The sequence below is a fragment of the Typopeltis vanoorti genome, chromosome 17 (assembly GCF_054136105.1).
Source record: "Typopeltis vanoorti isolate ZY-2024b chromosome 17, IOZ_Tvanoo_1.0, whole genome shotgun sequence".
Taxonomy (NCBI): Eukaryota; Metazoa; Arthropoda; class Arachnida; order Uropygi; family Thelyphonidae; genus Typopeltis; species Typopeltis vanoorti.
The window spans coordinates 3325358-3352942 of NC_143565.1; the positions used below are offsets into that span (position 1 = coordinate 3325358).

A 27585-nucleotide genomic window follows, 5' to 3' on the forward strand; every position below is an offset into this window, starting at 1 on the left:
AGGATGGCAGGAAAGAGATCCAGAGGAAGACTAAAATGTATATGGATTGGTACAATAAAAAGTGCCTTAGAGGAAAGGCAGACATCGAAGATCTGATAATATTAGAATATTGATAGAATGACAGGCTAATATTGAAGAAAATTATTGATAGGAAGTTAGTAATGATGTAACTTTTCATGTAGTACTATCATTAGATGCTGTCCACCCCCCTACCTCCCCAAACTGCATATGTTAGGAATTTGATGATGATGATGATCATGTTTCAGTGACAGATGAAATATTGGAAGAAATAAAATTATTTTTAATAATTATAATTTCAAACAAAGTTTATGCCTCAAGTAATTTCAGGATAGGGCAACTTGTATATAAAGGCTAATGACTTCAGGTGCAAACTTTGTTTGTTTACACTTGGATAAAGGATTAAACCAAGAATATAATTTCTTGGCATCTTTAATTTATACTATAACCAAGTGGAAAAACTTCCAACAAATAGTCATGTTATATTTCTGGAGAATTTCTGTTTTCTTGATATTCGAGTTGTGCAAGTAATACTCATACTTTTGGAGTTTCTTTCATTACTACATGTACCAAGAGCTATAATTATAGTTAAAACCACTATACTTGTAATTATTGATTAGATGATATGAATTGATTATATCCTGTAAAATTGTTTTTCAGAATGTTAATCTGTTGTCAATGAGAACACGACAAATTGTAAAAGGACATCACACAAGAAAAACTTCAGCATTTGTAAAGGTAAATTTAAAATATATAATTTGAGTACAGTCTTTGCTTTAGTGAAATACTGATATTAAACCATGTTGTATGACCTATCCCTTAATAATGAAGATATTTTATTATTATTATTACTTTATAATTGAAGCAGAATCAAGACATATCATTCAAACAATGATTTGACTGGTGATACAGAGCAATTCAGATTCTTCCTAAGAATCTAAGAATAGTTTGTCAGGTAGCATTGTAAAATATGGACTGTTCCAAGTAAGGCCATTTTTTGTAGATCACATGGGGTCACTTCCTTGATGTTTAAGTTTTGTAAATAGTTGGATAGCTTTTTTGAAATTGCACCAAGTGCACTGATAACTACTGGGATGACTTTGGTATATTTAACCACACCAGCCATCTTAGATTGCCAGATCTTGATATTTAGTATTTTTTTCCAGTTCTTTGTTGTTAATGTTGTTATCATTAGGTACAGTGAATTATGATATCAGGTGTATTGTGTTCCAAATGCTGATCAGTTTGTATTCTAAAGTCCCAGAGAATTTTTGCTGTTTCGTTTTTCAATACTGTCTCTATTTTATGCTGCCACCAGTTATCAGAAGTAAGAAAGGCATATTTTTTTGTATACATGCGAATGAATTATTTTGGCCACTTGATCATGGTGGTATTTATAATCAATTTGGACTATCTTGCTGCAGGCACTGATTAGATTCTACATTCTCCTTTCTGATCGCATAATCTGCATTTGCTGTTATTTTGATTTTCAAAATTTTTGCTTTGATTGCATTAGTTTGTAATGCCTGTTCTTGAGCTGCTAGAATAAATCCTTCTGTTTCTTTTTTCATATTGTAGTTATTGTCACATCTTGTTTACGTCAATTTTTTTATCAGTATCTTGAAGAAATTTGCCATTCAAGGGTTTATTTTTCCAGCGCACATATCAGTTATTTTGCTGTTCCCTTTTGTAATCGGATTTGTTTCCTGTTGCTTTTAGATGTCCCTCTTTTGTAATTGCTTGAAGAATTTGCTCAGAACTATTGCTGATGCAGAGGCATAGCTAGGAGGGGCGGAGTGGGCGATCTACCCTGGGCGGCACTTTGAACCTTTTTGAACTTTTGCAGTTAATTCTAAAATACAGTCTCGTGAACTCATTTTCAAAGATTGTAATACTACTGCGAATTTTCCTCACGATTGTTATAAGTGTTGCTAGTTGTGAGAAGAGTTTTTCTAAATAAAATTGATTAAGAATTATCTACATTATTATGAAATAGACTTTGCCAATGTCATCGACGATTTTGCGAATAGAAAAGCAAGAAAAATGACATTTTAGAATGTTGAAATTAAAATTTTACTTCAAAAATAAACATAGTGTTTTAATTTATTCCCCTATACTTGGTTTTGACTTTTTGTAGTATTTTTGGTGTATATTGAGAGGGGCGGCAAACTCAGGGACCGCCCCGGGTGTCAAAAGCTCTAGCTACACGACTGTGCTGATGTAACTTTTTAAACTAATTTCTTCTTCATCTACAGTCTGTCTCACTTACAGCAAATCCCGTCCACCTATTCTCCTTGGTGGGTACAACCAGTCAACATCACTTCATGGAAGTAATGCATGATGTATAGTCATTAATTTTCTAGTTTTTGTGGCCCAGTTTGTCCAGGTCTTCATTTGTCCAATCTATTATGCCAGCTATGTATCAGATCACTGATATGGCCAAGATTTCATTGCTCTAATTTCCATTTAGTTTTGTTTTCAGAATATTTCTAACTCTTTTGGTGTATTCTGCTGCTGCTGCCTGTTGTTTAACTTTTGAGTGGAGAATATCACTGCTTCTAATATTCCTAGGTATTTATAGTGTTCTTTAGCTGAAATTGCTTTTATATATTTCTCTTGATCAAAATTAAAATTGCTAGTGTTATTAATTTTTCCTTGTTTAATAGATCACATTACACATTTATCTAAACTGAATTCCATTTTGATGTCCTGACTGAAAATATGAACTGTGTTCAGTAAAGAGTCTATTTGCTGTTCCGATTTTCCATATAACTTCATGTCATCCATATACAACAGATGGAAATTTTAATATTATATTTAGGCATTTCATATCCAAGTTTTGTTTTCTTCATAAACATAGACAAAAGTATCAATGAATTGTTGAAGAGCAATGTTGACAAGGAATCACCTTTGAAAATTCCACGTTTAATGCTAATATCTCAGAATCGTTCATTTATTGACTTTTAAAGTTGTTTTCCATGATTTCATAGCAGCAGCCAGAAATGAATGTATGATTTTGCTAATTCCAAATATTTCTAGTGATTTTAGGAGTGTGAAAGGGAATCGATTGCTTTCTTGTAGTCCCCATGCCATGTTTAAGTTTGTTTTCGTCTTTTTTTGAATTTCTGAAGATCATTTTATTAATAAGAATTTGTCTTTTTTTTTTCCTCTAGATTTTTGAAAATTGCCTTTTTGTTCAATCGGATAAATCTGATTATCTGATATGTAGTGGTATATGGAATTTGCTATGATTGCAGTGAACAGCTTAAGCATAGTTGGTAGGCATGTTATTGGATGATTGTTACTTGGGTCTGCACCCTTATCTTTCATGAAGAATAAGTATGCCCAGATATCATCCATTCTTCCACTGAGCCTGACTGCAACAAATAATTAAATTGTTCTGCAGTTTTATTATGTAAACTGGTTAGATGCTTTAACCAAAATCCATGTAGTTCGTCCTTGCCAGGTGCACTCCAATTTTTTAATTTTCTAGCTTGTGCACTGATCATTTCTTTAGTGACAATGACATTTTGCATTTGCTTTTGTTTAATTTCTGATTCTATTTCCTTAATCCATGAGGTAACTTTATTATATTCAATAGGATTATCCCAGATTGACTTCCAAATTTGAGTGTTTCTTTTTTTTCTGGCGAAATGATTGTTTGCATTTGTATTTCTCTGGAGAAATTGAAAGAATTGACTTTGGTTCAGTCGAAATTGCATATTTTGTGCATGTTGGTTTATTCTTACTTCATATCATTTAATTTTCTGTGCAGTCACTATAATTCTTTGTTTTACATATTATTGTTATTATATATGCACCTATATGGAGTCCGAAGACTCATCATGGGAGACCCAGTCTATCCATACAACTTACCATACCTCTCCTTGAACCCATTAACAGACAAAGCACTCACAGCTGACTCTGACAACCCATTATTTTAAACAAATAAGTTTAAAACATGGTTTGATGGGCTCTGAATCTACAGTGCCATCAATGTGATAAACGGCTTGTAATCTATTTATCCCAAAGTGCATAACTTTACATTTCTCAACATTAAACTAATACCCATTAACTTTTGCCCATACTGAAAGCCTATTTTAATCATCCTTCAAGCTCTCCACATTGCCTTGATTAATTATTACTCTACCTAATTTCACATCATCAGCAAACAACTGAATATCTCCTTTCAGGTTATTTCTGATATCATTTATATACAAATAAAGCAGTAAAAGTCCCACTGAACCTTGTAGCACACCACTAGTCACCAGTTTTCACCTCGATTCTGCCCCTTCCATATACCACTTTTTGATATCTCTCATCCACATAACAAGTGTCATGTCCATTCCCATTTGTTCGAATTTGCATAACAGTGTTCCATGTGATATTCTGTCAAATACCTTTGCGAAATTCAGCAAAATCATTGTGTACCCATTTCCTTTATTCAACTGAGCTGTTACTCTATTATAAAACGTTAGTAAATTACTAAGGCATGACCAACCCTTCACAAAGCCATGTTGACATACAGTATCATATATTCATCTACGCATTCTTAAATTCTCTTTTTTACCAATTTTTCTGTAATTTGCTGCTGTAGTCTTAGAACCTCCCTTATGCAAAGGAATAATTTTGCCCTCTTTCGTCTCACCTGGAACTCTACCAGAGCTGAACCTTAAATTAAACAGCTTAGTCAAAGTCATCACCAGTTCTCTTGCACATTCTCACAATACTTTAGCTGATATCCCATCTAATCCTACAGCTGTATTTGCATTGAGATTCTGCAATATTGTAAGAACTTCCAATTTATCCACATTTATTCCCACATTAGTATCTGTCACATAGGTTAAAGAAGTAACTTCACTAGGAAGATATATGCTTGCAAAGTCTCTCACTCACTCAGTAACTCAACTATTTTATCTCCTTCTGTGTCCTCGTGACCATCAGCAGTTCATTAAGGTTATTCTTCCATAATCATTCTTCCTCTTACTTGCCACACAATGAAAGAACTCTTTGGCATGCTCGGCTAAATTCTTTTCATAATCTGATTTTGCCTTCTTTGCCATACTGGTTACTTCTCTAGCCTAAGCCAAGTACTGTTCATGTGTTTGCTGGTCACTTTTCTCCTTATATACCCTCCACAGCATTTTCTTCTTCTGCACCTCATGCTTAATGATATTACTCATCCATCTAACTCCTACTTGATTAATCCTCCTTATCCTAGGTATACAATTTAATACTGCTTCATCTAGATGACCCTTAACTATATTCCATGTGCTACTTACATCCTTACCCTGCAGTGTTTTATGCCATGGTACAGATTTAAGCTTCTTCCTAAGCATGTCATAATCACCTGCCTTGTAGTTCCACAAATATCCCTTCTTGATAGAATATTCCTCATGTTTTACAATTTCCCAAGTCAAGACCGAATGGTCACTTTCACCAATTGGAGGCAATATTGTCAACTTGGTTGTGGATATCTCTTCTGATCCTATGACCTGGTCTAATACTCCCCCATCCCTAGTCCCTTCCATCACATGCTGCCTTAAGTAATTATCTCTCAGCAGGTATATAAATGCTATTTCCTTTCTGCCATATAATCTTTCTTCCTTCCAGTCTATATCTCCATAGTTGAAGTCCCACCATAATAATCCCTCTACCTGCACTCATTGTACTAATTTGCAATGCATGTCTTCAAGATCATTTGTGGAACTCCCTGGCCTATAGCAACAACCAACTGTATATTTTGTCATACTGGCCTTAATCTCATGCAAGATTACTTCAAATGAATAGCCACCCTCCTGCCTGTCTCCTATTCTTTTTGGTTGCAATTCATCTGTTATCATCAACAGTATTCCTTTCCCCATGCTGTCTCTATCTTCCCTGAAAATACTAAACCCTTCACATTCAATCCCTATAACTACATCATCTGCTGTTAGCCAAGTCTCACTAATGCCTATAACTTTTAGTGAGGTTGCACTAATCAATGCCAAAAACTCCTCCCTCTTGTTCCTGATACTTCTGGCATTAGTATATAGAAATGGCAACATCCCTTTTTTCCTCCACCCATCTTTACTTTCTGAATTGACCACCCTATTCAATATTTTTGCTTGGGAGACTAGATTCCTCACTTGGTCTTTCTCGCACTCACTCGCTTCATGGGTGCCTTTACACAAACCTACTTGCTTCCACCCTAATTTCTTAAGTTTCCCTGAATTTGCATGTCAGCATGTTCGGTGACCAAAGCTCTCTCCAGATCCATTCAGATGCAGTCCATCTGTATTGTACAAATCCTTCTTTCCATCAAACAGACCACAGATCCACAAATTCTACATCATTCCATTTGCACAATCTACGCATAGACTCATTGGCTATCAATGCCCTCCTTCTCAGTTTGCCTCTGTCATATCGTGCTCAGACATTTACAATCTTTACCTTCTCGCTCTTCAATTTTGCCTCTTCTGACAACTCCTTTACATCCTCCCTCATAAAATACTTATTGTTTTATAATAATAATAATAATAAAACATGGTAGTTTTGAGTTTTAGTATCCAGTTTGAGCAAAATTTTTTTGATCGCTTTCTTTCTGGAAAAAGGTCAAACACAATGTTGGGTGTTTGGAATGGTTGTGGGGACATTTACCATGCTCAGCCATGCATGAATTGCAGCAGAAGTAGGAAGCCTGGAGGTTGCTTTTTTCTGTGGGTGATGATACAATAGTACCATTTGGGTATAATAGTGGTGAGAGATAGTGTTGAGCAGAAGTTATTGCCAATAGCTTTGGCTAGAGCCAAAAGGCATTGTTGTGCAGGATGCAAGTTTCCTGTTTTTAACTTTCTCAAAATCAGTTTTCAATGTAGTGATAATTTTCTTGCAGCTGTTCATGGCTTTATTGTAGGCTGTAAAGTAAGATGGAGTTTTGGATGCATGGATGCATACCACTTGTGAAAAGTATTCCTGCTTTTCTTTCGTACAGCCTTGGCACACCTATGGGAGAACCAACACTTAAATAGGGGATAAGAATTTAGGGCAGAGCAGAGAATTAATGTTTCCTTAATGACGAGAATTATTTCGGTGATTCTTTCTGCTCATAAGTTTAGCTCAGGTGGCTCAAAACAATAATCTGACCAAGGAAATGAGATATAGAAGTTGCCAAGATCATCCCACTTGACTTTCAGGTAATGCCATACAATGCATAGATGCAACTGGTTGTGTATGTGTTGCTCAATTGAGGACGAAATCTGTACTACTACCTGCCTAGAAGCTGACAACATTCATAGTGTACTTAGATGGGTCACTAGTGAGAAAGAAATCCAAGGTTTTCGTGGTAGTTAGGATTGTGTAGTATTTTGGTGGGCATGTGGACATTTTGTTATTATTATTAACACTAGACCTCCATGGAGTCAAAAGACTCATCGCAAGAGACAAACACTGTTACAGTGTTTGTCTCTTGCAATGTGAAATACTCATTCAGTGTATTTCAATTCACCACAATGTCACACATTTCACTTGCAAACTACTCTCTATGCAAAGAACCTGCTCCTTATTCCCTGCACAAATCCTCCTTTTACAGCTTCCAGGTATGTCCTCATTTCTACTCCTTCTCCCGTTCTAACAAATTTCTTCCACACTAATCTTGTAACAGCCCTTTATCAACTTCAATGTCTCAATCATATCTCCTCTCTTCCTCCTGTTTACAAGGCATTGCATTGCATTCCTAAATCTGTCCTCATATTCCAAAGACCAGTTATGACCGTAGTCAATCTTCTGTGGACCCGTTTCATACATCCTCATCACTGTGAAAAACAGGAAACCAAATCTGTGCACAGTAATACATACGAGGCGTGATCAAGACCTTATACAATGGAACCAGAACCTCTTTATTTCTACAAATTAAAATTCTCCACATCATTTGCATAATATGATGTGATGTCTTCACAATTTGTGCAATGTGACATTTGAACTTCCGATCCCTGTCCAGCACTACTCCAAGGTATCTTATCTCCTCACCTTCCTCTGAAATTTCCTTGCCAAGTGCATCGCATTGTTGCCTACCAAATTTCAGAACCTTACACTTTGCAAGATTGAATTGAGAGTTCCATACTGTTTCCCACTCATACAATCTATTCAGGTCCTCCTGTAAGGCCACATCTGCTTGATTCCTCATAACTCTCCCCAGTTTAGCAATGTGAAAAATGGTGTGATACTCTATCAAAAGTCTTATCAAAATCTACATTAAAAAAAAAAATTGACAGCCTATTTTTCTACCCCCTGGTGAAGGCCTCTCCCATTGCAGGAAGTTTTGGGTCTACTACTTCCATGGTGACCCAGTCCATATTGGGAGAGGAATCACAAACGTCCATGCCTATGCGGGATTCGAACCCTCAGCCTCTTGGCTGGAAGGTTGATACGCTAACCACTCAGCCAACCAGGCCGGCTAAAATCTACATATAGTACTGTATATATATCTCCCTTGTTCAATACATTTGTCACCTTGTTATAGTACGTAAGCATATACCCACTTTTGTATCCTATCTCTCACCAACACCTTAACTGCAACTCCAGATATACAGATTGGCCTATAATTTGTTGCCTTAGCATTATCGCCACCTTTATGAAGTGGAACAATTTTGCCTTCCTTCCACTTCTTTGGGACATGTGCTGTTACAAGACTCTTGTTAAACAGGCAGCACAAGGCGGATACTAACTCCTTGGAACATTCTCTTAAGCCATGGTGATATGTCACGAAGTCCTATTGCCTTATTGACATCTAATGTACTTAACTATTCATATGCCTCTTGCTCGCCTGCCATTAAATTTTCTCTCACGTCATTCTCTATACTTGAGCTTCTGATTTCACACTGAGGATGAAACACCTTGGTGAACTGCTCACTGAATACCTCAACTATGTCCTCTGCAGCAGTTACCAGCAGTTATCTTCCACTTTCGTCCATTAACATCATTTTACCATAATCATTTTTCTTTCAATTTGAAACATGTCAAAAAAACTGCTGATGGTTTTTCTTGTCCTGCTTTCATAACTCCTGTTCATACTGCACTTTTGTTGTCCTTACCGACTGAGTCGCTCTTCTGGCCTGCTCTTTATACTCTTCATTAAACTGATTATTACCAGTATTTATCTTGTGCTGCTTCCAAAGTGCCTTTTTCTTTCAGACTTCATGCTTAATCTTCTCATTCATCCATTTTACACATGCCTTATTCAGCCTTTTGACGTTTGTAATTCATTCACATATTGATGCTGTTATGTGTTTCTTTGTCAGTTCCCAAACAGCATTTATTTCCTTGCGGCTCAATTCCTCATTCCATGCTATAGCTTCAAGCTATCTTCTAAGAGTTTCATAATCACCAGCCTTGTGATTTCACATATATCCTTTCCTCACAGAAGTATTCATATGGCTAGCCACAACCCAGGTGATCACATCATGATCATCCTCACCAATTGGAGGGAAGTGTGAAATCCCACTCACAATTACATCCTCTGATGAATTGATCATCATCATCATCAAATTCCTGCCATGTACCCTCAAGGGGTGTACAGGATATGACAGTACTACATGAAAAAATTACATCATTACTAACTTCCTATCTACAATTTTCCTCCAAATCAGTCTGTTACTTGTCAAGACTCCAACATTATCAGATCTTATATTTCTATCGTCTAAGGCACTTTGTACCGTATCAGTCCACCTATATCTTGGTCTTCCTCTGGGTCGTTTTCCTGCCAACCTGGCAGAGAACACTTGTTTTGCTAATGTTTCCTCTCTCATTCTATTTAAGTGACCATACCACCTGAGATTAGCTCTGCTAACGCATTCCTGGATGCTGACGATGTCAAGTTCTTTCCTAATATCCTCATTTTTAATATGATATTGCCATTGATGCCATCTGTTCATGCCTCTAATCTTTCTCAGGACTCTCATATCTGCGGTCTCTAGTCTTTGGTCAAGTGTTTTACTTCTGACCCAGCTCTCAGATCCATAAGTTAAAACTGGTTTGAACACTGTCTTGTATACAGCTAATTTAGTATTCCGACTAATTTCTTTCTTATTCCATATGAATTTATTCAATTGACTTCCCACCATACCAGCTTTGCTGATTCTGTTGTCTATTTCTATATTTAATTTACCATCTTCAGTAAAAATCGTGCCTGAGTAGTGGGAATGTTTTACTTGTCCCACAGGTTCTCCATTCACAACACAGTTGACATTTTCAATGATTCTGCCTATTTTCATTGTCTTTGTCTTTTTATTGCTGACCTTCATGCCATATCTATTACAACAGCTATTCAATTTAGTCAGAGAATCTTGCAGACTTGTAGTGGATTTATTTAGAAGTATAACATCATCCGCATAAAGCAAAGAGCTGACATTAACATCTCCAATTTTGATATCAGGTTTAATACCACATTCCTTCATAATGTGATCCATATAGATAATGAATAACAGAGGGGATAATGTACATCCTTGTCTCACACCAGATTTAACATTAAACCATCTTCCTGTACTTCCTTCAATTCTAACTGCTGACTTACAACTCAAATAAAGACTAAGTATTGCTTGATATAATGCCCCATTGAATAACTGCAGCGTATTGAATAGCTTCTCTCTTAGCACCTTGTCATATGCCTTTTCCAAATCGACAAAACTTAAATACAGATCTTTGTTGTATTCCCATGCTTTCTTGACTATTTGTCGTAAAGTGAAGATCTGATCCTGACAGCCTCTATTTGGCCTGAATCCAGCTTGTTCTTCACCAAGCTTTTCTTCCACAATTCTTCTCAACCGTTTCTCAAGTATACTTGCATAGATCTTGCCAGGAACACTCAGTAGGGAAATACCTCTGTAATTCTCACATTCAGTTTTATTTCCCTTCTTATATATGGGTACTATGAGAGCTCTACTCCAATCATCGGGAATTCGTCCCTCTGTCCAGGCTTTCTGAACTATGCAGTGCAGCCACTGTAAGACTCTTATACCACCATACTTCAGCATTTCTGGTCGAATATCATCTACTCCTGCTGCCTTTCCACATTTCAAGCCTTTGATGGCTTTTTTTACTTCAAGTATGGATATGTATTCCTGACTGCATGCCTGGTCAGTGTTTTTTATCACTGTGCTGTCATCACTGCTTGTTTCATTTAGCAGTTTTTCAAAGTAATTACTCCATACTTCAAGGATATCTTTTTCTCCTGTTTTCATGTCACCTTTATCATCTCTAACTCCTTTTACAGCACTCTTTCCTCCATTCCTAAGCTTCTTCAACAACCTCCAGAATATTTTGCCACCTTCTTGATATTTATTTTCTATCTGATGAATTGATCAGATCTATAATTCTCGATCCTCGTGTGTCCATCTTTACATACTTCCTGAGATAGTCGTCTCTCAAGAACATCTCCAAATCCTATCTCTTCATTCCTATACTGTTAATTAAAATTACCCATAAATATCACCCTTCCATTGTTCTCTATGATAATTGCCTTGCACATTCTCATAATACGAAGGTGGTCTGAAAAGTTCTTGGCCTCAACCATAGATGGCAACACTATCGGCAAGATTTTTTTTTTTTTTTTTTTTGTAAGTTGGTACATCTGTCATAAGCATCTGTGAAATTGCAAGTCATTCTATCAAGTAGTTTGTTTTATACAGCTGTCTGAATCAAAAGTGATTCAGACAGCTGTATCCCTTGAAATGGATAAAATTGAGTATATATTGAGTAAAATTCTTTGTAAAAGAAGGATTAATTCCAAAAGAAATTCATTCGAAGTTCATAAAAGTTTATGGGCAATCTTCTTCTTCATTTTTGGCAATTAAGAAATGGGCTGCCCTGTTTAAACATGGCCGTACTAGCCTTGAAGATGATCCACGTGAAGGACGTCCAAAAGGTTTTAACAACACCAGAAATCATTGATCAAGTGCACAATATGGTGTTGGATGACTGGCGAATCCAAGTGCGTGAAATTGCTAAGACTATAGGCATTTCAAAAGAATGTGTAGGATATGTTTTTGCATGAAGAATTGCAAATGAAAAAGCTTTCTGCAAGATGGGTGCCACGCTTGCTCACAGCAGATCAAAAACGCCCTTGCATGAAAATCTCTGAACAGTGCTTGGAGCATTTTTACAAGAAAACAACTATTTTGTGCATCGATTTATTACTATGGATGAGACTTGGATTCACTATTACACACCAGAATCCAAACAGCTGTCAAAACAGTGAACAGAAGCCAGTTGTTCAGCACCAAAAAAGATGTCGGTTCCATCAGCAGGAAAGGTCATGGCATTGGTGTTTTGGGATGCTAAAGGCATTTTGTTTATTAATTATCTTGAAAAGGGTAAAACAATAACTCGGGAATATTATTCTGATCTTTTAACCCGACTAGATGAAAAAATTCGTGAGAAAAGACACGGTTTGCAGACTAGTGCCTTAGGGCCTGGCCTGGTAATTTTCATAATGAGATAATAAAACATCTCCCACCATCTTCTGTGGAACTTCTTCTCTTACTATGCAATGGAATACTTACTGAGGAGGAGTTTCCAGATTTGTGGCATAAGTCTGTTTTCACTGCCTTTCCAAAACCAGGAAAAGACACAAGAAAATATCAACCTAGATCTCTGACCAGCTACTCTTTATTAGATATTGGAGAAAATGATAAATGCAAGACTTGTCTGGTTCTTAGACATCAGCAATCATTTGTCTAACACAGTGAGGCATTCATAGACACCGATCGGCATTTTACCATCTGATCCATCTAGAAATAGCTATAAAAGATGCATTCCTGAAGAGTAAACTTAAGTTTCAGTTTTCTTTGGCATGGAGAAAGCTTATGATGTAGCCTTATGAATATATTAAAAAAAGGCCATAATCTAGGTCTTATTATTATTAAAAAGGCTGTGATCTAGGTCTCAGAAAGGTCCCAAGTCTAAATGGGAAGCACATTATCTTGGCCATATTGCCAAGAAGAGGGTGTTCCCCAGAGCTCTCTCTTGTACAACACTCTTTGTTGCCAAAGAAAACTCAGTCACTGAGCAACTTTCTCCCATATCAGGCACTACTCCATATGTTCATGAATTCACAATGTTCTGTCATTCTTGTAACGTGAGGATAACTAAAAGGCAAGCTCAATAAAGTTGATTGTATCTATTCATGTGTTCTTAGTAATGGCTTAAGGTTTTCAGCAGGGGAAAAAAAGTGTCTGTGTATATTTCTGCCAAAAATATACTCTTCACCCATATTCAAAATTAAGGATGAGACAACCTAGAAGCAAAGTACTTCAGGCTCATTTTTAATAGCAGCTTATGTTTTTTGCACACATTCATGAAATAAGAGAAAAATGCAAGACAGCGTTGATTATTATTATTAAGAGAGACCTCCAGGGAGTCAGATACTCATCGATACTCTGTGTTACCTTCACCACCTTTGCAATATGACCCCTAAATTTCAGGTTTCTATCAATCAACCCAAGATCTCTTGTCTCCTCCTACTTCGTCCAGTATATCTCTTCCAATAGAGTATGCAGCTTCCCATCTAACCTTACATTTTAAATATCAGCTTATCATGTGAGACCCTGTCAAATGCCTTTGCTAAATCCAAGAAAATGGCAGTATGTGCCTTTCCCTCATCTACTGCTTTTGTAACTTTATTATAAAAGGCTAGCATATTACTAAAACAAGAGCGCCTCTTCACAAATCCATGTTGACTCTCACAGATAACACGGTCCCTCGCTAATTTCTCCAAAATATTAACAACTACTGATGCCACACAAACTGGCCTATAATTAGACACTTCCAGTCTGCTATCCCCCTTATGCAATGGCACTATCTTACCTTCCTTCCATTCCCTGGTCACCTTTCCCGTAGCCAGACTTTCATTGAAAAGCCAAATCAAAGGAGCTGTCAGTTCTTTAGCACATTCTCTCAAAATTCGTAGTGAAATACCATCCAGTGTCACAGCTTTACTGACATACAGAATACTCAGCATCTGGAACACACTCTTCTGCTGCACTTCTAAACCTCGAACCTGCCCTATCCCTCTAGTATTAAAATTTACTCCTCCAGGATGAAATACTCCAATAAAGTTTTCATTGAACAACCCCACTATGTCCTCTGCATCAGTCATTCTATTCCCATTTTTATCAGACAATGTCATTCTTCTACAATCATTTCTCCTCCTACTGGCCACATAGCTAAAAGGTTCCCTAGGATTTTCTTTGTATCTTAGGGCCAATCTCTTCTCATATTCCAGTTTTGCCTTCCTTACCATATTATTCACTCTCCTGGCCTATGTCTTATATTCTTCAAGCATCTTCTCTTCACCCGTCTCCTTATATCTCTTCCATAGCCTCTTTTTCGCATGCAATTCCTGTTTAATATTGTTTGCCATCTACTTTACTCCAAATTGTGTCCTCTTCTTCACTCGTGGAATACAGCTTACTATTGCTGCTAACAGATATTCCTTCACAATTTCCCAAGTACTAATGATATCCTGTCCCTCCATGAAACTTCCCCAAGTTGATGTCTAAGACTATTATAATCACCTGCCTTATAATTCCATATACATTCCTGTCTGTTTGATACTCCTGCATATCTATTCATTTTCCAAGTCAAAACCACATGGTCACTCTCTCCAACTGGTGGGAGAGATGTCATCTCAGTTATTATCAACTCTTCTGATGCTATGACCAAATCTAAAACTCTTGAACGTCTTGTTCCCTCTATTACATGTTGCCTAAGACATTTGTTCCTCAGGAATTCTAGAAATTCCATTCCCTTATTGCTACATGCATCTTCCTCTCCCCAATTTATACTGCTATAGTTAAAATCTTCCATAACAATTATTCTTCTTGCACTTGCCATGCTCAACTGTCTCAACATCTCCTGGTCCCTACCCTCTGTGCTCCTTGGTCTGTAGCAACACCCCACTAAATATCCTGTTCTATCCATCTCTACCTCACACCATATGCTTTCAAAATTCTTAGTGTCACTGCCTTCCAAAGCCTCCACTCCTAGAGGACACTTATCATAAGCAGTACTCCACCACCACGCTTTCTCTTCCTATTGTGCCGAAAAATACTGTACCCTGCTACTTCTATTCCTATTATTATATCCCCTTCTGTCAACCACGTCTCAGTGATCCCAATAATCTTTGGCCAGGCTGATGCTATCAGCGCCATCAATTCCTCTCCTTTATTCCGGATACTCCTGGCATTGGTGTATAGCATAAAAATGCCATTGTTTCTATACCTAGCATATCCCCTCTAGATTCTTTTGGGATCAACGTTACCTGATGTCATCCCCCCCTTCTCCCTAGTACCCATTCCCACAAGAGGCCACCCTTGCTACCATCGACCTTATCATGCACTGACTGATTCAGAACAGCAATCTCTCCCGATGCCTACGTCCATCCTCATTCAAATGCAAGCGGTCTCTCGCATACAATTCCTCTCTGTCCTCAAACGCCCTCCAAGTATCCACATATTCCAATCCTCTCTTCTGACACATTCTAGCTATTATGTTATTCAATATTACTGCTCTTCACTGTCATACCTAGGCAACACACACGCTATCTTTCCTCTCTGTGTCTTCTTTCTCACAATCTCAAGCAAGAATCTCGCTGCCCAATTTACATTACCTGTCAAGTTATTTGTTTGCTCTTTCAGCTTATCTGTCTCTCTCTCTCTCTCTGCAAGTCAGCCACTCATTTGCCATTCATCATCCCAATTCAGACCATCTCCAAATGCAACCTTTCCTTACTCCCTACTCTAATTATTTTATTCATATTTTTCTCACCCTCTATCATACCACCCATCTCTCTACGTGGAGAATCTCCCATCTCTGACTGAACGAGGTCAGTTACAGTATTCTCTAATTCACCAAGTTCCTCCCATTGCTTGCATTTTGCGAGCAATGGGAGGAACACATATGTATTCCCCCCTTCTCTCACCTGCCACATATACAACTGCCGGGATGCATAAATTCCACAAGTCCCGCATGCTACAAAATTCCGTACGATATTGCGCAAAATAGAATCCTTAAATGGGGGAGGACTTGATGATAAGCCATTTACTATTGTAACTGCCGCTGCCGCCATTATTCACAATAGTGGCGCAACTAAATATGTATAAGTGAGTATAACTATATAAGTAAAAGTACAAACAAAACATTTTAGTGTACTAAGTATAAATAAAATAAAACTAAATAATGAAATAAAACTAATAATGAAAACTTATGTTTCTTCGTCTTGTCTTCCACTATTATGCTTCTGATTTCAACGTCATCTTCTCGGTATCCAAAATACACAATATAGCACCGACAACTAACTTCTAAAAGAACCACTGACAGACACTCATATTCAGAAAAATAACATAGCACTACAAAAATGTAGAAAAATAGACTATTTACCAATTAAAAAAGCACTTTTTTAGGACAGCTCAAATTCCCTGCCACGTTCTCCGGCGACTCTAGCATCCTCAAGGCATATGGTCAGGCACTAAGAGAAAAGCTATTCAAAATGCTACAATTATATGGTGTCAACGGGCCATTATATCAAGCAATACTTAGTCTTTATTTGAGTTGTAAGTTAGCAGTTAGAATTGAAGGAAGTACAGGAAGATAGTTTAATGTTAAATCTGGTTTCAGACAAGGATGTACATTATCCCCTCTCTGATTCATTATCTATATGGATTACGTTATGAAGGAAAGTGGTATTTAATTTAAATATAAAGAGCCAATAGGCTTCATTTCGGCAAAGCCTGTTGGCTCTTTATATTTAAGTAACTTAATGGGGCACCTTTTTGACAACTCGTATAGCAGAGTATATAAACTACTCACTAATAAAGCCTCAATAAAGGTTGAAACCGGTAGTGACCTCCCACCATAATGTAATAACAGCATACATTTCCTAGGAAATGTGTTTTTACATTATGGAAAATACTAAGAATAGCGATCAGAACTTTACCACCTTTGCTGCGAGTTGCTTGTACTACATACTAGGACTACTTGCATTAGCTCACGCTAGTAATCACCGATACTTTTATAGTTTATTTTACTATATTTGGCATGAAACTCTCTGATTCCAATCTTTGAGTTTCTTGCCGAATATAGTATTTAATATCCCCCTAATTTAAATAGTGGTATTTAACTTTCAGACAACATTATATACTTCTAAATAAATCTGCTAGAAGTCTACAAGATTCCCTAAATTGAATAACTCTATTGTGAATGGAGAACCTATAGAACAAATAAAACATTTCAGCTACTTAGGCACAATTTTTAGTGAAGATGGTAAATTAAATATGCAAATATACAACAGAATCAATAAAGCTGGTATGGTAGGAAGTGAGAGTCCTGAGATAGTTAGGGGCATGAACAGATGGCATCAATGCCAATATGGTATAAAAAACGAGGATATTAGGAAAGTATTTAACATTTTCAACATCCAGGACTGTTTTAGCAGTACTCATCTCAGGTGGTATTTTTACTTAACCAGAATGGGAGAGGAAAGATTAGCAAAACTAGTGTTCTCTGCAGGTTAATAGGAAAAAAGTCCAGAGAAAGACCAAGATATAGGTGGACTGATAACGTAAAAACTGCCTTAGAAGATAGAAATATATGATCTGATAATGTTGGAGTTTTGACAGGTAACAGACTAATTTGGAGGAAAATTGTAGATAGGAAGTTAGTAGTGATGTAAATTTTTCATGTAGTACTATCATATCCTGTACACCCCTTGATGGTACATGGCAGAAATTTAATGATGATGCAGCCTTGAAAGAAAGGGATGTCAATGATGGAAAAGAATTCCATAGTAATGCTGAATCGTTTGAGCATTGCAAAAAAAGTGCCTATGTAATTTTAAATCATAGGTGAAGGTACAATTGCGGATAAGGAGGTGGTTGCAAATTATCCAGAGATTTTAAAGAAAATTGTGGAATTATTGTGCTGTTGTGACCAACAATTATTTAATGTCGATGAAACTGGCCTTTTTTGAAAGCTAATGTCTTCCAATACTTTTCTTGCCAAATCAGAGAAATCTCAGCCTGGCTGTATAGTCAAAAAGGATAGAATGACTCTTCTATTAGGTGGCACTGCCAATGAGGATCTAAAGTTTAAAATCCAAGGTGGTTTACGGTGCACAAAATCTTAGGGCTCTCAAAGGCATTAATCAAGCTTCCATCCCAGTTATTTGGAAGTGTAATAAGAAAGCATGGATTACTAAAACTTTTTTCGAAAGATAGTTCACAAGTTATTTTTGTTCAACAGTTGAGAATTTTTGCAAATGAAATAAACTTGATTTTAAACCTCTGCTTATTTTAGATAATGCACCAGGTCACCTTACTCTCTTGCATGATATTTTTACCCCCAAATACAACTTCTCTCATACAATCTATGTACCAGGGGATTATTGCAAACTTTAAAGCATACGTGCTAAATGAAACAGCAGTGATGACAGCACAGTGATAAAAAACATTGACCAGGCATGCAGTCAGAAATACATATCCATACTTGAAGTAGAAAAAGCCGTCAAAGGCTTGAAATGTGGAAAGGTAGCAGGAGTAGATGATATTCGACCAGAAATGCTGAAGTATGGTGGTATAAAAGTCTTACAGTAGCTGCACTGCATAGTTCAGAAAGCCTGGACAGAGGGACGAATTCCCGATGATTGGAGTAGAGCTCTCATAGTACCCATATATAAAAAGGGAAATAAAACTGAATGTGAGAATTACAGAGGTATTTCCCTACTGAGTGTTCCTGGCAAGATCTATGCAAGTATACTTGAGAAACGGTTGAGAAGAATTGTGGAAGAAAAGCTGGGTGAAGAACAAGCTGGATTCAGGCCAAATAGAGGCTGTCAGGATCAGATCTTCAATTTACGACAAATAGTCGAGAAAGCATGGGAATATAACAAAGATCTGTATTTAAGTTTTGTCGATTTGGAAAAGGCATATGACAAGGTGCCAAGAGAGAAACTATTCAATACGCTGCAGTTATTCAATGGGGCATTATATCAAGCAATACTTAGTCTTTATTTGAGTTGTAAGTCAGCAATTAGAATTGAAGGAAGTACAGGAAGATGGTTTAAGGTTAAATCTGGTGTGAGACAAGGATGTACATTATCCCCTCTGTTATTCTTTATCTATATGGATCACATTATGAAGGAATGTGGTATTAAACATGATATCAAAATTGGAGATGTCAATGTCAGCTCTTTACTTTATGCGGATGATGTTATACTTCTAAATAAATCCGCTACAAGTCTGCAAGATTTTCTGACTAAATTGAATAACTGTTGTAATAGATATGGTATGAAGGTCAGCAATAAAAAGACAAAGACAATGAAAATAGGTAGAATCATTGAAAATGTCAACTGTGTTGTGAATGGAGAACCTGTGGAACAAGTAAAACATTTCAGCTACTTAGGCACGATTTTTACTGAAGATGGTAAATTAAATATAGAAATAGACAACAGAATCAGCAAAGCTGGTATGTTGGGAAGTCAATTGAATAAATTCATATGGAATAAGAGAGAAATTAGTCGGAACACTAAATTAGCTGTATACAAGACAGTGTTCAAACCAGTTTTAACTTATGGATCTGAGAGCTGGGTCAGAAGTAAAACACTTGACCAAAGACTAGAGACTGCAGATATGAGAGTCCTGAGAAAGATTAGAGGCATGAACAGATGGCATCAGTTGCAATATCATATTAAAAATGAGGATATTAGGAAAGAACTTGGCATTGTCAGCATCCAGGAATGCGTTAGCAGAGCTAATCTCAGCTAATAAACAGGTTACTTAAATAGAATGGGAGAGAAAAGATTAGCAAAACGAGTGTTCTCTGCCAGGTTGGCAGGAAAACGACCCAAAGGAAGACCAAGATATAGGTGGATTGATACAGTACAAAGTGCCTTAGACGATAGAAATATAAGATCTGATAATGTTGGAGTCTTGACAAGTAACAGACTGATTTAGAGGAAAATTGTAAATAGGAAGTTTGTAATGGTGTAATTTTTTCATGTAGTACTATCATATCCTGTACCCTTGAGTGTACATGGCAGGAATTTTATGATGATGATTAAAGCATACTACCTGAGAAGAACATTTAAACATGCAATAGAAGCAATATCTGGAATTCTATGACATTAGTAGAATTCTAAAAGAAATTTAATGCTTAAATCTTCTATTGAAAATATTCATCAGTCTTGGAATGAAATTACTGCTAGCAATATGCAAGTCATTTGGAAGCACATTCTTCCATTACAAATGATTTTAGAGGCTTTTCAAATGAAATGGATAATGTTGTTGAGGTAATTGGGCATGAACTAGGTTTTGACGAGATTGGCAATGAACATCTAAGAGCTAATTTAATCTCATTCTGAGGAATTGAGTGATTCCAACCTGTTAAATTTAGATGCATATCTGGAAGATCCTGATGAAGCGAAAAGCAGTAAAATTTGCACAAGAGTAGAAAAAGCAATTACCATCAGTTGTATGAAAGAAAGAAACAGAATGCCTGTCAAACTACATTAGCTCAATTCTTTGGTAAGAAGTAAAATAATAAATTTATATTCTGAATATGTTTTATTGTCTTTCAGCTTCATGGTTTTCCTTTAACTATGCCCTGAGACATACCCAATTCTTTTATAAAAAAAAAAAAATTAAGAATCAAAAAAGAAATTTGAGGAACAAATTATACTTTTTCCCATAGGTTATTATATTTGATTAGTGCATTTTTGATTAATACGCCGATTTTAAAAAATGCATTAGGCACATTAATTGGTTTCGGTTTGCTGTATAGGCTTTTTTCAACTGAAGGTGAATTAGCCAATCTCATACAGATGTAGCAGGATTTTTTTCCCAGAAACTGGCTGTTGTTCAGTACACATACAGACAAATTGGCCAGAGAACTCACATTATTTCAGACAAAAAATACTATTAGGGACAGTAGATGGTGTTTTGTATTGATGGTGCTATTCTGTGTATATATAGGAGTAGTGGAGATAGTAGGTTGTGTATAGGGAAGTGCCCTTCGCTCTTCTCCTGCGATGAGTCCTTGGAGATATTACATAGTATAATAATAATAATATTTTAAAGTTGTAAATAAATACATAAAATTGCATATGTTGCAGTAAACAAAATCTCTTGTTAGTCTGGAAAAAAAAAAACTTTTCAGTAAAAATGAGTGATATAATTGTCACATGTATATTACACCCTTAATTTATTGATGATTGGTGATTGACCGAGATCTATAAGCATTTTCGTTTTCAGGCCTGTGCAGCTTATGCATTCATCACAATCCCATCCCTTATGGATGTTTTTGCTCGGATTGAATTATATCTGGTCTCTGGTCAAGTTGCGCTTCTTAATCAATGTCTTTCTCAAGGTAAGCTTATGTTAATTTATTTGAAATTTATAAAAAATAAATCTGAAATTACAAATAAAAATGACCTCCTGCAATGAGACCTTGGACTCCTTGCAGGAGTTATGTAATAATAATAAATTTTTCAATTTTCAGGGTCACCAAACATATTTAGATACTGAGTAGTGGTATGTGGGAGGCACTGTTGCAGTCACATTATGGCAAGAAGATTGGTCACTCTCTGTATGGATGTCATGTCCAAAAGTCTGCCTCCTGTCACTGCATATACCACTTTATCCTTCCATCTAACCGTGAATGAACTAATGACAGTGACACTACAACAAAAAGGAATCTCCCTCATAAACTAATCCCAACATAAAAAGACATAACCCAACCAATCACAACATGCAATCCATTCCAGAAAATCCTCAATAAAAACTCACTTTCGTGTGTGCTTTTCTAACATCCATGGCATCATCACTTCACCATCACTTACAGTCATCCAGATCACCCATATTACTCTTGACAGAAAACCAAAACGCATCTACTACTGCCCACTTCCTATGCTGAAATTACACACTTTGCAAATTCCTTTTGCCTCAAGGGTGGCACCTGTGCCTTTGTGAGATCAAACTTTTTTTTTTTAGTGGCTAATTTAGAATCCCATGCTTTTGACCTCCTCTGGATCAAGGTTTCCTTGCCTCATTTAGTAATCATCTGCTGCATTTACCATTCTCCATACTATGATAACTACTCAGAAATCTACACATGAAACTTGACTATCTGCAATCCAGATATCCAAATAGTGAGGTCATCTTCCTAGGCAATCTCAACATCCACTTTTCCAACATCACTGACCAAGCTAGACAAGAGGCAGAAATCTTTGCCATAACCAGTTCTCCTTCCAGATACACCATAGAGATCACCTCTCCTCTTGGCACTAAGAAAATTACAACATAGTCTAATATTAACTAGAATAAATTTAATTAATGCTTCCAATATTTCAGCAAAGTCAAATTGCCATCGTCAGGAAACACAATATAATATGTGCATGCAGGTACTACACTGAGTAATGAGGCTGAAGTACACCAACTGAAATAAGCCTGAAGTCCTAAATTGTACCCCCTAGTGGGCTAAAGGGTGTCTTTGGCTGTTGGGCTGTGAAGTATGGAGGATGAGAGCTTCCCAAATTTGGGACAGTTTAATGCAACCAAATTTGTTGCAGTTTGGGTAGTTTCTTAAGAAGCAGATTCAAGGAATAGTTTATTTTTTATATTTGCTGCAATGGATTAGAGTGGCTTTTTTTAGCATATCCTGTGGGAGGTGTCCAAAATATGGTCCATACATCCTGTATGGCTAAAGTGGTAGAAATGGATATGTTCCTTATGTTCCACAATTGTGGTGTTGGCTGTTCTGCCTGTTTAGTCATAATAAGATAACCTACAATTGCAAGGGACCTGGTAAACACCCAGCAGGTCTGGAGACTGTGGGTTGTCTTGGGTAGACTGGATAAGTATGCCGATTTTTAATATGATCTGTAAGTGGTTTTGAGGATTTTAGTTAGCTTTTCAGATTTGCCTTGGGTATATGGAATGGTGATAGCTTTGGTGTATTCTCTGTTGTGGAGAGAGGGTGTGTGGTTTGGGGATTTTAACTTACTTTTTTTGATACAGTGGGAATTGTAGACATTGGCTAAGAAGGTTTTGTGAATGAGATCAAGTTCAGTAGAGAGGGCACTGTTATCCGAACTAATTAATTTAGTTCTGTTGTATAGAGTGGTGTGACTGTTTGTGAATGTACCTACCAGTTTCTGTGTGGATTTTCTGTAAACAGAGAATGCTAGGTATCCATCAGGCTTGTATGTAATTGAAGTGTCTAGGAAAGGGAGGGAGACTGTTGCTATTTTTCTCTTCCAAGGTGAACTGGATCCTGGGATGCTGATTTAGATGCGCTAAAAAGATGTTGGAAGCATCCAAGCCATTTGGCCAAATGGCAAACATATCAACAGTGTAGCCAAACAGTGAGTCTGCATGGGCAGAGTTTAAAGCTTTCTCTTCAAAGGTTTCCATGAAGTGGTTGTGAAGTTACCCTCATGCACAATTGCCCTTGGCATTTCAAAGGCATTTGATTGAGTTTGGCGCAGGGGCCTACTCAATAAACTGCCATTCTGTGGTCTGTCTGCCTTCTACACTCTGCAGCTGGATCACCAACTTTCTCACTGGTCGCTCATTATGTGTTATGGTAGATGGTTTCTTCTTCTCCTCAGATTTCCCCCACCAATCCAAGAGTACCCCAGGCTTCTGTTCTTTCACCCATTCTCTTCCTCTTGTATATAAATGACTTGCTCTCACAGACTTCAATCCTATCCATTGCTGATGACAGTGCACTCCATTCCTCCTTTTTATTTGACAAATCTTATAGTGTATTAGAATCCTCAAGATCTGCCACGTCCAGTGACCTGAACTCTACATTAAAGATACCAAGAAATTATATACATGGTTTTAATCCTTGACTCAACGAAGCAAATGTTTTGTGTGTGTGTGTATTCACGTCTAAGCTACTTGTATATAGAGGCTAATGACTTCATATCACTTACTTTAGTATATATCCCATAATGCAAAGCACCCCCCCCTTTCAGACATATAAAATGCTATGCATAATGGGAAGGGCCACTACCTAGACCAGTTCGACCTTTATTGAGATCTCATCAGTGGGAACCAGACTCAGGAGAGATACCAAGGTTGAAGTAATCCTCTTTAAGATTGCTCATGTCTATCTAGAAGAGGGCAATCTGGCTAATTAATGATTTCTCTCTCACATATTTCTTTCAATCCCTCTATCACAGATGTTCGGTTTCTGCCTTGTCCGTCTTCTTTCATGGACAGTGTTCTGCTGAATTGGCCACTGTTATTCCTTCACTCTCTTCCAAAATCATTAAAGCAAGAGCCACTGCTAACCAGCGCCCTTTTACAGTCCATCTTGAAATTCACAGAACTAACTTCACTGCATCCTCTTTCATTCCATCTACTTCTGTTCTTGGGAACAGTCTCCCCCACTCTGCCTTCCCCAAAGTTTACAACCTTCAGCTGTTCAAACAAAATATCAACAGATTCCTCCTTTCTTCTATTCCTCTTGCCTACACACATGGTGTTAATGTGCTATAGACCTTTCATGTGTGTGGGTCAGATATTAAAAAGAAAAGTAATTAGCCAGGGGTATAGAAAGCAGACTATTAGCTTTCCCCTCTATTTATGTGTAAAATTTTTCTTGCCAAATGAAATGGCTTAATTTCATTGTGAACTTAAGAAAAGCTGAAATATTGGGGAGGAAATTCAGCTTGAATAAGATCTGAAGCAGGGTTGCCATATTGGCCTTTTTGAAAGGTTACTGGCCATAACATTTTTTTTGCTTTGGCCTCTTTAAAAAATTATTTACTTATATTTATATATTCCTCTACAAATCTAGCTATTAAAATTTTTCTAGAGGATTTCTTATGGATATTGTCAAAAGTGATAAGAACGTGTTATAAATCCAGATATAATAATAATGTTTAGTAATAATACAATAATTATAATTACATATTATTTTATTATAATAATATAAATAATTTAACATTTATGCTATGAAGCGAATGCAAACTGGACAAGTACAGCACAAGTTCTAAACTTCTACTGAAGGAATTGTTTGGTTTGCTGTGCATGTATTAGTTTTCTCTTGTTTTTGTATATATGGGTAAAAGTGTGTAGCAGTTTCAGATTTGATAACCCTTGATCAAAATGCCTAAGTGTTATGACAGCCTTGTTGTGACCAGAAATATAAAAACAAAAGGGGGGGGGAGAGGTTTTTATGGTTACAAAAAGAACCAAATAATAGTGAGAATGCTTTCTATAAACTCTGTTTTTGCACTATGAAAAACTATAATTTTACTTAACATGGAGCTTATTTTAAGCATAAAGATGCAAGAGTACTTTGGTTTGAACCAAAGCATGTGTCAGTTTCAAATGGAAATTTGATAACCTTTGATCAAAAGCCTAAGTGTTATGACAGCCTTGTTATACAGTGACCAGAAGATCACTGTATAACAAGGCTTGGGGGCCTTGTTATACAGATATATTAAGGCCATTGACCTGAATGCCAGATTGTGAAATGAAGCTAAAGTATTTAAAAATGTTTTATTGCTTAATCCTGATATTATTATTATTATTTGGGAAACTCCAAGGAGTCCTTAGACTCATCGAGGGAGGCCCTAAACATCATGTCAAGAACAACTATTCAGCATTTGCACAGTATCTATCATACTTTGCTTTTAACTCTTATCAAGGCTCGATAAAGAGGAACAATAACTTGCTTGTCTCCACTCGTCAAAGTATTTACTTTCTGTAAATTCTGTTCTTGCACTGTGGAAAATTAAACTGCATAATTTTGCTCAACATGGAGCTTATTCTAAGCATAAAGATGTGAGAGTACTTTGGTTTGAATCAAAGTACTCTCACATCTTTGTGTCTAGAGAAAACTCAGAATCTCAAAAAACATTTAACAGGCTGAAATTCAGTTAGCAGTAGCAGTTACAATTAGTTGTAATGTACAACAATGATTCTTGATCATTTGATTGAAGTGATAAAAGATCATAGAAAATGTTGGTTATAGAGACAAATTGAGGTAAAAAGAAGATGCCGAATATTTATTATTGAGGCCATTGACCTGAATGCCAAATTGTAAAATGAAGCTAAAGTATTTAAAAATGTTTTACTGCTTAATCCTGATATTATTATTTGGCAACTCCAAGGAGTCCTTAGACTCATCGAGGGAAGCCCTAAACATCATGTCAAGAACAACTATTCAGCATTTGCACAGTATCTATCATACTTTGCTTCTAACTCGTTTAGAGTCATGGCACCCACAACAAACTCAGACAGCTTATTTCACTCATTCACCATTCTCCAAGTAAAAAACCTAGTTCTAACAATCTTTTACTAACTACACTCTTGCTCCGTTTCCATGGATGGCCCCTAGTTCTCCCACCACCAGATCTGTTCTGAAAAATTTCCTCTGAATTAATCTTGTAAAAACCCTTCAGTAATTTGAATGTCTCAATCATATCACTCCTTTTCTGCCTATCAACCAATTTCTGTAACCCACAGATCTTCAACCTGTTCTCGTAAGGTTCATTCCATAGACCAGCTATCATCTTGGTCACTCGCTTCTGGATCCTCTCTATCTCCTCTCCATCAAGAAGAAACCCAGGTACCCAGATCTGGGCGCAGTAGTCAAGTGGGGTCTTATCAAGGCTCGATAAAGAGGAATAATAACTTGCTTGTCTCCGCTCGTCAAAGTATTCCTCAGTAACCAAGTGATCTGATGAGCTGATTTAGCCACTTTTCCTAAGTGCCCCCCCTAAACTTCAACTCCCTATCCACCAACACTCCCAAATCTCTGGCTTCGTCAATCTCCTGGAGTACAGTTCCACCAAAGTTCCACCAAGCACCTCCATAGCGCAATTGGAAGAACTATGGTACGTTGCGCCCTTCAATCGGAAAAGGCCTAAGTTCGATTCTCGTCATGACGGGAGGAATCTTTATATGGACAATTTTTCTCCCGGAAACTTGGGTTTTTCATCCTGCATACAAACAAATTGGCCCTTCAGAACACACGCAATTTACAGACAAAAAAATACTAGCTGTGGTGGTGGTAGTGGCCAGTAGATCGCGCTGATGTTGATGATTGGTGGTAGAGTTTCGGTGTAGTGGTGGAGATGGAGCGTTGTACAATAGGTGTCCTCCCGCGATGAGTCTTCAGACTCCTTGGAGGTGTCACGAATAATAATAATAGTAATATGGTATACTGCTGCTAATCTTTTCACCCCAAAATACATAACCTTAGATTTGCTACATTAAACTGACATCCATTCTCCTTAGCCCAGTCTTCCAATCTATCCAAATCATCCTGCAAAATTTTGACATCATGTGCATTCACTATTGCTCTACCCAACTTTGCATCTCAGCAAATAAATGAACAGTTCCTCTCAGATCCTTTCTTATTTCGTTAATGAAAAAATTAAATTGCAGTGGTCCAAGAACAGAACCCCGCAGCACACTACTAGTCACAGGCCTTCTTTTGGACTCTACTCCTGAATAAACTACTCTCTGATATCTCTCCATCAACCACCCTCCTGTCCATCTCACTAACCCTATATCCATC

The 27585-nt window shown here is 37.0% G+C and overlaps 1 protein-coding gene across 3 annotated transcripts in view; it reads left to right on the top strand.

The window, feature by feature from the left end:
* Positions 1-27585, top strand: part of LOC150097100 (VPS35 endosomal protein-sorting factor-like) — a 386078-nt gene that overhangs the window by 279914 nt on the left and 78579 nt on the right. For all 3 annotated transcript variants that reach the window (XM_090406834.1, XM_090406831.1, XM_090406832.1), the window contains 2 exons: positions 679-756; positions 21297-21411. In XM_090406834.1, coding sequence (XP_090262960.1) covers positions 679-756; positions 21297-21411 — 193 coding nt within the window. The remainder of the gene's footprint in view (positions 1-678; positions 757-21296; positions 21412-27585) is intronic.